The 12,191-nt window shown below is 44.4% G+C and overlaps 1 protein-coding gene across 10 annotated transcripts in view; it reads right to left on the minus strand.

The window, feature by feature from the left end:
- The window catches only part of LOC112266050 (dedicator of cytokinesis protein 10-like), a 155,312-nt gene that overhangs the window by 34,543 nt on the left and 108,578 nt on the right, over nt 1-12,191 (minus strand). For all 10 annotated transcript variants that reach the window (XM_042295808.1, XM_042295807.1, XM_042295805.1 and 7 more), the window contains exons 26-35: nt 11,666-11,779; nt 10,682-10,753; nt 7,918-8,064; nt 6,557-6,640; nt 3,835-3,931; nt 3,697-3,729; nt 3,050-3,228; nt 1,777-1,893; nt 1,244-1,361; nt 1,026-1,147 (exon numbers count right to left, since the gene is read on the minus strand). In XM_042295808.1, coding sequence (XP_042151742.1) covers nt 1,026-1,147; nt 1,244-1,361; nt 1,777-1,893; nt 3,050-3,228; nt 3,697-3,729; nt 3,835-3,931; nt 6,557-6,640; nt 7,918-8,064; nt 10,682-10,753; nt 11,666-11,779 — 1,083 coding nt within the window. The remainder of the gene's footprint in view (nt 1-1,025; nt 1,148-1,243; nt 1,362-1,776; nt 1,894-3,049; nt 3,229-3,696; nt 3,730-3,834; nt 3,932-6,556; nt 6,641-7,917; nt 8,065-10,681; nt 10,754-11,665; nt 11,780-12,191) is intronic.

Raw genomic sequence — 12,191 nt, forward strand, 5'->3', positions numbered from 1 at the left:
AGGGGGTGGCAGAGAGAGAAGGAAGGAAGAAGTTAAGGAGAGAGGGAGGGGAGAGAGGTGGGAAGACAGGTGAGAGGTAGAGAGGGGGTGGCAGAGAGAGAAGGAAGGAAGAAGTTAAGGAGAGAGGGAGGGGAGAGAGGTGGGAAGACAGGTGAGAGGTAGAGAGGGGGTGGCAGAGAGAGAAGGAAGGAAGAAGTTAAGGAGAGAGGGAGGGGAGAGAGGTGGGAAGACAGGTGAGAGGTAGAGAGGGGGTGGCAGAGAGAAGGAAGGAAGAAGTTAAGGAGAGAGGGAGGGGAGAGAGGTGGGAAGACAGGTGAGAGGTAGAGAGGGGGTGGCAGAGAGAGAAGGAAGGAAGAAGTTAAGGAGAGAGGGAGGGGAGAGAGGTGGGAAGACAGGTGAGAGGTAGAGAGGGGGTGGCAGAGAGAGAAGGAAGGAAGAAGTTAAGGAGAGAGGGAGGGGAGAGAGGTGGGAAGACAGGTGAGAGGTAGAGAGGGGGTGGCAGAGAGAGAAGGAAGGAAGAAGTTAAGGAGAGAGGGAGGGGAGAGAGGTGGGAAGACAGGTGAGAGGTAGAGAGGGGGTGGCAGAGAGAGAAGGTTGGAAGAAGTTAAGGAGAGAGGGAGGGGAGAGAGGTGGGAAGACAGGTGAGAGGTAGAGAGGGGGTGGCAGAGAGAGAAGGTTGGAAGAAGTTAAGGAGAGAGGGAGGGGAGAGAGGTGGGAAGACAGGTGAGAGGTAGAGAGGGGGTGGCAGAGAGAGAAGGAAGGAAGAAGTTAAGGAGAGAGGGAGGGGAGAGAGGTGGGAAGACAGGTGAGAGGTAGAGAGGGGGTGGCAGAGAGAGAAGGAAGGAAGAAGTTAAGGAGAGAGGGAGGGGAGAGAGGTGGGAAGACAGGTGAGAGGTAGAGAGGGGGTGGCAGAGAGAGAGAGAGGAGGAGGAAGACACACATTCTTCTTTATGCTGTAGCTATTTTCTTTTTGTTCTTTCTTTAATTATGAAATACTGCTGAGTGAGTGTTGTCATCTTTCTCACCTTTTCACACCCGTCCATCTTCTCGCTGTTCCTGTCACTGGTGCTGGGGTTGGACTCTATGCTGATCAGAGAACCCCGTGAGTCGGCATGGTTACCCGTGGAAACAGCCAGGGAGGAGAAGGCTGGGGGGGGAGGAGTTAGATTTATGGACCTTTATGTGCACACACAGTTGCAAACACGCCTACACACATGCAAAAGTATGCACGCACACACACTACCTGTGATAGAGTTGAGCACTTCTTTGGAAAAGGAGGCATCCACCGAGTTACCATGGCGAATGACGTGAGCCACCGGACCTGCCACGCCCACTCCCACACTCAGGTCATCTCTTGAACCCTGGAGAGGGGGAAAGAGTTCTCTAACACCACTAGGACAGAGGAAAACATTTCACAATGACACCACTAGGACAGAGGAAAACATTTCACTGTGACACCACTAGGACAGAGGAAAACATTTCACTGTGACACCACTAGGACAGAGGAAAACATTTCACTATGACACCACTAGGCCAGAGGGAAACATTTCACCGTGACACCACTAGGCCAGAGGGAAACATTTCACCGTGACACCACTAGGCCAGAGGGAAACATTTCACCGTGACACCACTAGGCCAGAGGGAAAAATTTCACCGTGACACCACTAGGCCAGAAAGTAACATTTCACTGTGACTCCAGCGGGCCAGAGGGAAACATTTCACTGTAACTGCACTGGGCCAGAGGGACACAGTTCACTGTTTAAATAGATCTCTTACTTGGTCACTGGAGGTGAAGTAGATGGGGAAGAGGTCTCGGAGGAAGAAGCGAGGCATGTTGTCCAGGATGAGGCCGTACAGAGGCAGGTAGAGAGACGCTATCCTCGCCTGCTTATCCTGGAGAATATGAAGAGAGAGGTAGGAGAGAAAGGGGGAGGGGCAGAGGGAGAAAAGAGAGGGGTGGCAGAAAGAAACAGAGGAGACAGAGAGGAGAGAGAAAAGGAGGGAATAGAGAGAGAGAGAGAATTTGAGACAGAGATAGAGCGAGAGACACCGATAGTGAGCGACAGACCTACAGAGAGTAAATATCAGGGGTTTTAAACCGTGCCTGATTGAGAGAGGAACAGAGATCTGTCAACAGTTGTACAGTGTTGGGTTTGGCAGGCTTCTAATCTCAGATGGGTTCTGGCTGTCTGGGGTTGAGTCCAAAATGGCACCCTATTCCCTACTGTACATAGTGCCCTATGCTTCCTGTACACCGAACCGCAGGATAGGGTGTGTGTGTGTGTGTCCAGATTAATGATTTCCTGCTGTTTCATATCATCCTAGCCACCACTGTAATGCGCCTCACTTTCCTAACACACACACTTTTAGTCAATCCAATATCTGTGAGAAAATCTCGACACAGAGAACACTCCTGGAAGTGTGACGTGATGAAAGGCAAAATAAAAAGTGATTTTTACTGTGTATACGTTTGGGTCAGCTGTAGTACATTGTACACTGTCCAATCAGAACATTTCAGTTTCCTAGGTGGAACATCAATATTGGTACAGCCTGGTCCCAGATCTGCTTGCACTTCAGGCAACTCACAACGGTAATCAGAGGAGTTGGCTAAACTAAAACAGAAACAGATCTGGAAGCAGGCTAATATTGCTACCTGGCCCTAGCTTACCGTCACAACTTTTATTATAGACAAACATTACATGATCAGATCTGGAACCAGAAATATGACAAACTGACTTGTTGGAAAGGTGATATCCTAATGATGGGGCCACGTTGAAAGTCACTGAGCTCTTCAGTAAGGCCATCCTACCGACAATGTTTGTCTATGGAGATTGTACGGCTGTGTGCTCGATTTTATACACCTGTCAGCAATGGGTCTGGCTGAAATAGTCAAATCCACTAATTTGAAGGGGTGTCCACATACTTTTGTATATATAGTGTACTTCTCAACTACAGGGCTCTGGTCAAAAGTAGTGCACTATAGAAAATAGGGTGCCATTGGCGACATTATATTATCATCTGGTGCATGGCGTTGGCGTGTGTGGCGTACCTTCATGGCATAGCGGGCATCCATCGAGTGCTTTGCCATCAGGTTCTTGAGGCTGGCGAGGGCCAGGTGGCGCAGGTCCTGCTCATCCTGCAACGCCAGGCCCAGCTCCCGTAGCAACAAGCCCGTCAGGAAGTGCTTCCGGCAGAACTCGCCCGTCAGGCTGTACTCCGGCACATCCACTAGGGGGAGAATAAGGAGAGAGAGAGAGGTGGTTGGGGGGGGAGTAAGACAGGGGAGAGAAAGAGGCAGAAAGAGAGAGTGTGGGAGGAAGAGAGAGAGAGAGAGAGAGAGAGCTCATGTACAAGTGGTTCTCAACCTTCTTTATAGCAGAGACCAGAAAGCTATGGTCCTTCCTTCCTTAGTTTTAATGTAAGCATTCCTCCAACACTTTAGACTAAATTGATGTCAGCTAATCCTTTTAGTGACTGGTAAGCAACATCTCAGTTGACCAGAGCTGGTCCTAGTACCAGAGGTTGAAAAACTGCCATATACTACTGCTGCCCATACGAGAATTCTCCTGCACAACCACCACTACACTAAATGTTAGAACTAAATGATGGGTTGTTTATTCCATCCAGTTCCGGTCGTATGGTAAAGAACACCAGTACAACATCATGTGAATATCACAACACGGGACCAATAGTTACCCTGAGCACTTTGCTTTTCTTGTGATGCATTGTCTGAAAGAGAAAGAACAGAAAAGAAAAGTGTTAAGCGGTGTAATGAATGCAACGGTGTTAAACGGACTTCGATTGGGTCCCTGTGAACCCCAGATGACCTCTGACCTGTGATGTGAGCGGACGGGAGGGGCAGACTGAGAGGGATGTAGTGCTCGTGGTTGCACACCTCTCGCAGGAACTCAAACTTGAACTCGCACAGCACCTGTTGGGAGAAACATCGGGGTCACAACTAGGGCTGTAGCGGTCACGAAATTTCGTCAGCCGGTGATTGTCAAGCAAATAACACCTTCACAATAAATCCATGTAATATAACCTACACCTTCACAATAAATCCATGTAATATAACCTACACCTTCACAATAAATCCATGTAATATAGCCTACACCTTCACAATAAATCCATGTAATATAACCTAAACCTTCACAATAAATCCATGTAATATAGCCTACACCTTCACAATAAATCCATGTAATATATCCTACACCTTCACAATAAATCCATGTAATATATCCTACACCTTCACAATAAATCCATCATTTCTTTTAGACAGGTCTAAAGAAACATGATATGACGAAACTGTAGTCTATTTCAGAAGAACAGAACAGCATACTCTGAGTTGTCCTTATGTTGGGTCCTGATCTAACTATGCCAAATGGCTGAGGGCTACACTTGTTCATTTAGCAGACAAGATTTGCTTCGAATTCTGCGGCATTATTTTATAGTATGAAGAATACAATTGAACAGAGCTGAATAAAATAGAAAGGATATTTTCTCCAAACGATTTGAGGGAGTGCGCACATGCGGCTATTCTCTGTTGAGCAGTTAACAAAAGAAATAGGGACTCCTATATGCTTAATTTAGAGTTATTAATGTAACTTTAGTTGTTCTATAAACGTTTGGCTATATGTTTAGATTTTTAATACACTAAAGCTGCATGATGAGACTCTAATATTTGAAATAAGTCACTTGAAAGGCATGAGCTCTGCTTTGGTTTTTTTGCGCAGGCCGTATACACTTAGTCAATCTCTCATTCACAATTTGAGAAGCACTTGATAATGCCTTGCATTTCCTGGCGGCATCCACTTTGTGTGGCCATAATCCATGCCTTTTTGCACCCCTTCTCCCGAAATGCTGGCCGCTCTGAAGCACCTCTCATCTCACTCACATGGCTCTCCGTCACTTGATTGGGTCTTTCCTACAGGCTACAAGTGAAGACAGACACATCGTGGACGCAAATGCTCGCGTCCTTTTCCAATTCCGAGGTGCATATTGAAGATATTGGAAGAACTGTCCACATTTACTTTTCGTCAGCCAACAAGATAAGTAGGCCTAACGAACAGCCAAGCACTAGCCTATGTCATTCTACTATCCCCCTAGTACAAAAGTTGACCTATTATTGACCTCCTATTCTGTGCGAGAAATACATATTCCAAAGAGTCTGGGACAGTTGTTGGATGCGATAGTTCCCAAATTAATACAACCACTACCATCAAAAACACTTTTTTTTTACGCACTGAGACTGATGCAGCAGATCAGAACGTTTAGCTTAAAATGTTGATAAACTGTTAAGCTATTTCTTCACATTATAAGTGCAGCAATGCCATTAGCGGGAAAACACCATTATCAAAAGTGACCACAAATTCGATTCTGCATGTAAATGCTTTTATTATAAAGGTGCATTTTTATGGTGAATATTATGTTCCCCAAACTTGAAACTCACGCGCTGACAGTTAGGCTCCACACCCGTTGTAAAGTGGATTAATGTGCTTCCTTTTAAAAGAAGCTATTTGGCCACTATGTTGTGATTACAAACATATAGGCTTATGGGCTAGGCTACATGAGGTGTGTGACTATGATTAGAAAAAGTTCAAAACAAAAAAGGCATTGTTTCTTGCCTTATGCTGGGCATAATTCACAAGTGATAATATATAACTCACAGGTGTTCGGCTAATATTGTCACCCATCAGACTAATCTTGTCTTTACATATACTAAATAATATATGTGTGAAATTCGTTTTTTCAATTTAAAATGGACCATTGTCATGCACCTGTATCAAAACAGGGACAGGGGAAAAAATACATGTCATCTCTGACTTAAATAGTGAAGGGAGGACGCTTCTCCCGTGGTTCATTTTCATGCCAACCAAGAAGGCTATACTCCTGTTGTAAAGATAAGCAATGTGCTTAATATTAGGAAGGTTGAAAAATAAATATAGTAGGCCTAGCCTATAGAAAGCTGATGGGATCCTCCTCTTTTTTTAATAGAGGCCACCATTCTGTTTTCTTGCACAATTGCATAGCCTATAGAAATGTTATGCAGCATGAGCTCATGGGCTCTCATGAAGTGCTTGATTAGATTTTCCATTACATTTGCATTGATGTCAGAGTGATTAGAGGGACAATAGAGTGCTGAGTACCAGACACTTAGCAAGTTCGGGAGGCTACTAACGACCATCAGCAGCATCCGAGCTTGGAGAAGCCTAATTACCGTGACTAAACCGTCACGTGGAATTTGACTGCCTTCATGACCGTCGGTGTGGCAGTAATACGGTCACCGCAACAGCCCTAGTCACCACCTGATTGACCGAATAGAAACACCACAACACCTCTGAAGTTCATTGTTTTCTATTCTAGTAGATATATAATTGTTGTCTATTGCATTCTATTCTACCGTGAGTGACATTGGCTATTACACCGACAGATGAGGAAATGCTTTATTCACATATCCTCCGTCAATGAGAAACAGAATGAGAAGGATGTGTGTATGTGTGTGTTTGTGTATGAGTGTGTGTGTGTGTGTGTGTGTGTGTGTAAGTGTGTGTGTTACCTTGTTGTCAGTGGCTGTGATCATGTTGACGTAGTTGCTGATCAGCTTGAAGGTGAACCCTCGGTCCATGAGGGTGAAGCAACGCTGGAGGGAGGGATGGAAAGAGGGCGGGATGGATGGAGGGAAAGGAGGGGGGAGGGAGATAAGGAGGAGAGGAAGGAAGTAGGGAAAGAGGGAGTGATGGATGGAGGGAGGGAGGTCAGCATTAGTTAATAAAGAACATGAAAGAGAGCGCCCATTTCATAATTTCACAACACAGTAAAACATGCTCTGGAACTCTGGCGACTACTAAGTATCTTTTAAACTTCCCGTTTTAGGATGGATGTGTCAATGTGTAGTTCATACATGCGTAATCTACTCCTCTGTAAACTGGTCATCTCTGTATACCCATCGCAAGACCCACTGGTTGATGCTTATTTATAAAACCCTCTTAGGCCTCACTCCTCCCTATCTAAGATACCTACTGCAGCCCTCATCCTCCACATACAAAACCTGTTCTGCCAGTCACATTCTATTAAAGGTCCCCAAAGCACACACATCCCTGGGTCGCTCCTCTTTTCAGTTCGCTGCAGCTAGCGACTGGAACGAGCTGCAACAAACACTCAAACGGGACAGTTTTATCTTCATCTCTCATTCATAGACTCAATCATGGACACTCTTACTGACAGTTGTGGCTGCTTCACGTGATGTATTGTTGTCTCTACCTTCTTGCCTTTGTGCTGTTGTTTGTGCCAAGTAATGTTTGTACCATGTTGTGTTGCTACCATGTTGTTGTCATGTGGTGTTGCTGCCATGCTATGTTGTTGTTTTTACGTCTCTCTTTATGTAGTGTTGTGGTGTCTCTGTTGTTCCTATATTTTTATTTCTCATCCCAGCCCCCGTCGCCGCAGGAGGCCTTTTGTCTTTTGGTAGGCCGTCATTGTAAATAAGAACGAAAGAATTCTAGCTCATGAGTTTCAGCCCTCGCATTTGAGTGACATCTAGTAAAAGGCACATCATGCCCACAGAGCAGAGTGAGAGAGAGTGCGATGAAGGGGTGCACATATATGCACAATATGTGACGTAGTATGCAATTTCCAGGGAGACCACTTTTGGCTCATGAGTGCTACTTTCAGAAATACTGTCTAAAAAGTATACAAAAGTACCGGAGAATCTCTTTAAGGAAATCAGTATCTAACAATAATTAGCAGTGGAAGCCATTTTCATTTACAGTTAGCTTTAATTGCATTCAACTCGGCTTCCGTATCATTAGTCAGGGAATATAAATGCATTACCCTCGGCAGCATTTGAGCCTGATTTCGACAAGCGCTAAAGACAGCTCCCTAAACATGTAATTTGTGTGCGATGTGTGTGATTCCCACCTTGACAAAGGCTGCCACGGCCAGGTTGGCACTGCGGGTTTCCTCTGCCAGCTCTTTGTTCTTCCAGAAGATGTGGTCGGACACGGTCATGACTAGGCTCTCCAGACGACTCAGGTAGGTTGAAGGGAACCTCTGTGGTCGAGGGAGCTGAGGCCACACATAATATGGAACTTAACAGAGTGTATTCGTTGCCCTAGCAACACCAAGGTCGTAGGTTCAATTCCAGCAGGGATCACATATACATACTAACAGCACTGAATGGAACAGTGGGACATAGGACAGATACAGGCCCAATATAAGGTCGGAAAGTAGGCCGCAGGGAATCTGAATATGTCTGACTTCAGTACTAACTTTCAAGTGTTTTCCACACTGCATGTATTATAGTGTATTGTGTTTGTGTATTTGTATGCGGTCTTTCCAAAATGAATTTCCCTGTAAAAGGACAATAAATTATATTGTATTATTCTGTAAGTTGCTTTGATAAAAGTGTCTGGTAAGTGGCATACACACACCGGACAGTTTATTAGGTACACCACCCCGTTCACAAAAATGGATTGCTCTTAACAGACAGTGATTCACTTGGCCATGGTTTGCTATATAAAGCAGCCATCAAGGCATTCAGTTACTGTTCGAATGAACGTTAGAATGGGCAAAACAAGTGACCTAAGCGACTTCGAGCGTGGCATCCAATATCACAGAAACGGCCACACTGATTAGCTTTTCCCGCACGACAGGACTCAAGGACTTTAAAGTACTTTTCAAGCGCTCATATTTAATTTTCAAGGACCATCAATTTGTAATAGTTAATATTATTATTTTGCAATAGTTGCCAACAGATGGCAGTATATCGCCACAACCTCATGCAAAAAAACGGAGTATTCGTCACTGGCTTACAAGTTCCAAATCAAATCAAATGTTATTGGTCATATACACATGGTTAGCAGATGTTATTGCGAGCGTAGCGAAATGCTTGTAAATAATAATACGTTGTTTCACTACATATTTACTATATATACACACGAGTGTTAAGTCAGTACTTATGATTTTGCAATTTGAGTAGTGATGAGCAGAGTTTTGGGACATGCCTACTGGTGAACCCCCATTTTCTATTTGCATGACCACACAATTCCATCTTAATGACTGTTTTTTGGGGAATTTGGGGATTCTGCTACTTAATAGCCGGCACCTTTAGTGTCGCCGGTCGGGAGAAGGGCTGGTGGGCTGGGTGAGGAAACTGCATGTTAACGACCAACAGAACAGCAGGAGCATGGCTTGATACAGTGGAATATCATGAATGAGGCGATTTGCAAAAAAAAAAGCTCTGGAGGTTGTTGCAGAGAAAAAGTCTACATAATGTAGAACTGGCGCAAGCGCGGGATGCAGCGTTGCGTCTTTCCTCCTTCATGTTGCTCTTCAGGGCCGATTCACCCACGCTCGCAATGTCAAAGTCTGACGCATGTTTTGCACCTTACACAGCGTGGGTTGGTTGTGTCCAGTGTCATAGTGGTGAAGAAAAAAGGTCAACTACAATGAACAAAAATATAAGATGCAACATGTAAAGTTGTCGGTCCTATGTTTCATGAGCTGAAATATAAGATCTCAGAAAAGTTCCATACCCACAAAAGGCAGGATTTAATTGACATTTGCTCTGCATTTTTAGCTATCGATGTGATATTTGGCAACGCCTAAACAGTCCGTACATGCCTGGCTGAGTGGCAGTGTGGGTGGAATGAGTGAGTTCGCCTGGCAACCGCAGCGCGAAACACGTGAGGAAATACAACTCAGTAGGCTGCCTGAAATACATTTTTCTAATATCTTTCATAAACATATTTATCATTATCTGTTCTCCTCTCATTTTAATTGTGCTTTTCAAGTACCAACTTGAGAAAATGTTAGATTTTCAAGGTATTTCAGTACTTGAATTTCAGAATGCCAAATTCAAGTGCTTTAAGCACCTCAACCACCTTGTGCGAACCCTGTGTCTAGAGTTTACAGAAAACATTCAGTCAGTGGGAGTCCTCTGGGCAAAAACAGCTCGTTGATGAGAGAGATTGAAGGAGAATGCCAAGAATAGTGCAAACTAACAGGTGGGCCACAGACAGACAAATAACAGCGCACTACAACAGTGGTGTGCAGAACGGCATCTCGGAACGCACATTTGTCCAGCCTTGTCACGGATGGGTTATTGCAGCAGTCGACCACACCGGGTTCCACTGCTATCAGCTAAAACAAGAAGAAACGAGCGACTCCAGTTGACACACGATCACCAACACTGGACAATTGAGGAGGTGAAAAACATTGCCTGGGACATGACAGGGAGTTCAGTTTACTTGATTGGGCTGTGGAATCCCCAGACCTCAACCCAAAAGCTCATCTTTGGGATGGGATGGAATGGGCTGCATGGACCAAAATCCCTGTGGAATTCTTCCGACACCATGTAGAATGCCCCGAAGACTGTTCTGAAGGCAAAGGGGTGTCCGACTCAGTACCCGATGGGTGTACCTAATAAACTGGCCGGTGAGTGTATAATATAATCATTAGATATACTCTTTGAGTAATAAGGTTTGAGAATGTGATGGTCTCTTTGCGTGAGTTAAATACAACAGGGACAATGATACTAAAATGTCAAAATGTATTCATCAGTGTGACAAAGACAGAATTTGTCTCATGTAGTGTTTATGGGTATGCTAATCGGTCACCTCCCCTCGCACAGGGAGTGTATATGTACATGTATAACAACTTCATATCTTATGTTTTTCTATACCTTGACATTGTCGGAGTCCACTAGATGCTGGGCCATGGACTTGACAATGAGCTCGAAGAAGAACCAGGAAAACTGCAGCAGACAGGGGTAAAAGGTCAAACAGGGGTCAGATCATCCGGGTTACGTTCAGTTAAGCACTCAGGGTCACATTCAACAGCACATTCAGATAGATATACAGTGCCTTGCGAAAGTATTCGTCCCCCTTGAACTTTGCGACCTTTTGCCACATTTCAGGCTTCAAACATAAAGATATAAAACTGTATTTTTTTGTGAAGAATCAACAACAAGTGGGACACAATCATGAAGTGGAACGACATTTATTCAGCCCCTTTACTTTCAGTGCAGCAAACTCTCTCCAGAAGTTTGCTGCACTGAAAGTAAAGGGGCTGAATAATTTTGCACGCCCAATTTTTCAGTTTTTGATTTGTTAAAAAAGTTTGAAATATCCAATAAATGTCGGTCCACTTCATGATTGTGTCCCACTTGTTGTTGATTCTTCACAAAAAAATACAGTTTTATATCTTTATGTTTGAAGCCTGAAATGTGGCAAAAGGTCGCAAAGTTCAAGGGGGCCGAATACTTTCGCAAGGCACTGTATATCACGTAGAGCAGATATGTACGATAAGGAATCCTAGCATGACTATGTGTGACATTTCTAAGTATGTCTTTATTTGGATAGTCCCAAATAGGTTTGTAGATGTTCAGTAGACTGTCAACAACATTTCAATGAACTATCCACTAACCTTAACGCTAGGCCTAACCCTTAATCCTTACTCTAACCTTAAACCCAACCGTAACCCTGTTAACAGAGATGCAGCAGACAGTTTGTTGACAGTGTGAGCATCTGTAGATCAGGGGACTATCCACCCAAATGACACCCTATTCCCTATATAGTGCATTATTTTTTTTAACCAGAGCCCTGATGATCCTATAAAGGGAATAGGGTGTCATTTGGGACTGGGTGTGGCGTCCCTCTAGGCTCACCCTGAGGATGTTCCTGATGGCCAGCTGCTCGTTGCTCTTCAGGTCAGAGGACATGCCCTTGGCCAGCTCCTCGTGGACCGTCCGGAAGCCATGCGACTCCGCCTTGAACACAAACTGACCAACCGCAGTGGAGAGAACAAGGTCAATGAGACAGACGGACATAGAGGCAGACAGAGACAGTAAGACAAACACACTGTACCGACACTTTTGCTCTCTCACTTTCTGTACATGCAATTAGTAGCATCAAGGGAACCAAACATGCAATATGCTTGGCTCTGCATTGAATTAAACCTACATAAAAACAAAACAACGCCCATTAAGGTTGATGGAATCAGAGTTGAGGAAGAAGAAAAAGCTGAGTCTGACAAAATTTGTAATAAATTATGCATCAAAAAAATCTTGATCTAATGTAGTTTTCCTTGGCACATGAAATGCATTGGGGTACGTGCTTCTGTACCGTATCTATAAATCTATGTGATTATTTTGGCACTCAATCTATTTCTCTTTGTGTGCGAAATGTTCCACC

This window comes from Oncorhynchus tshawytscha, linkage group LG13 (genome assembly GCF_018296145.1).
Source record: "Oncorhynchus tshawytscha isolate Ot180627B linkage group LG13, Otsh_v2.0, whole genome shotgun sequence".
In the NCBI taxonomy this organism is placed as follows: domain Eukaryota; kingdom Metazoa; phylum Chordata; class Actinopteri; order Salmoniformes; family Salmonidae; genus Oncorhynchus; species Oncorhynchus tshawytscha.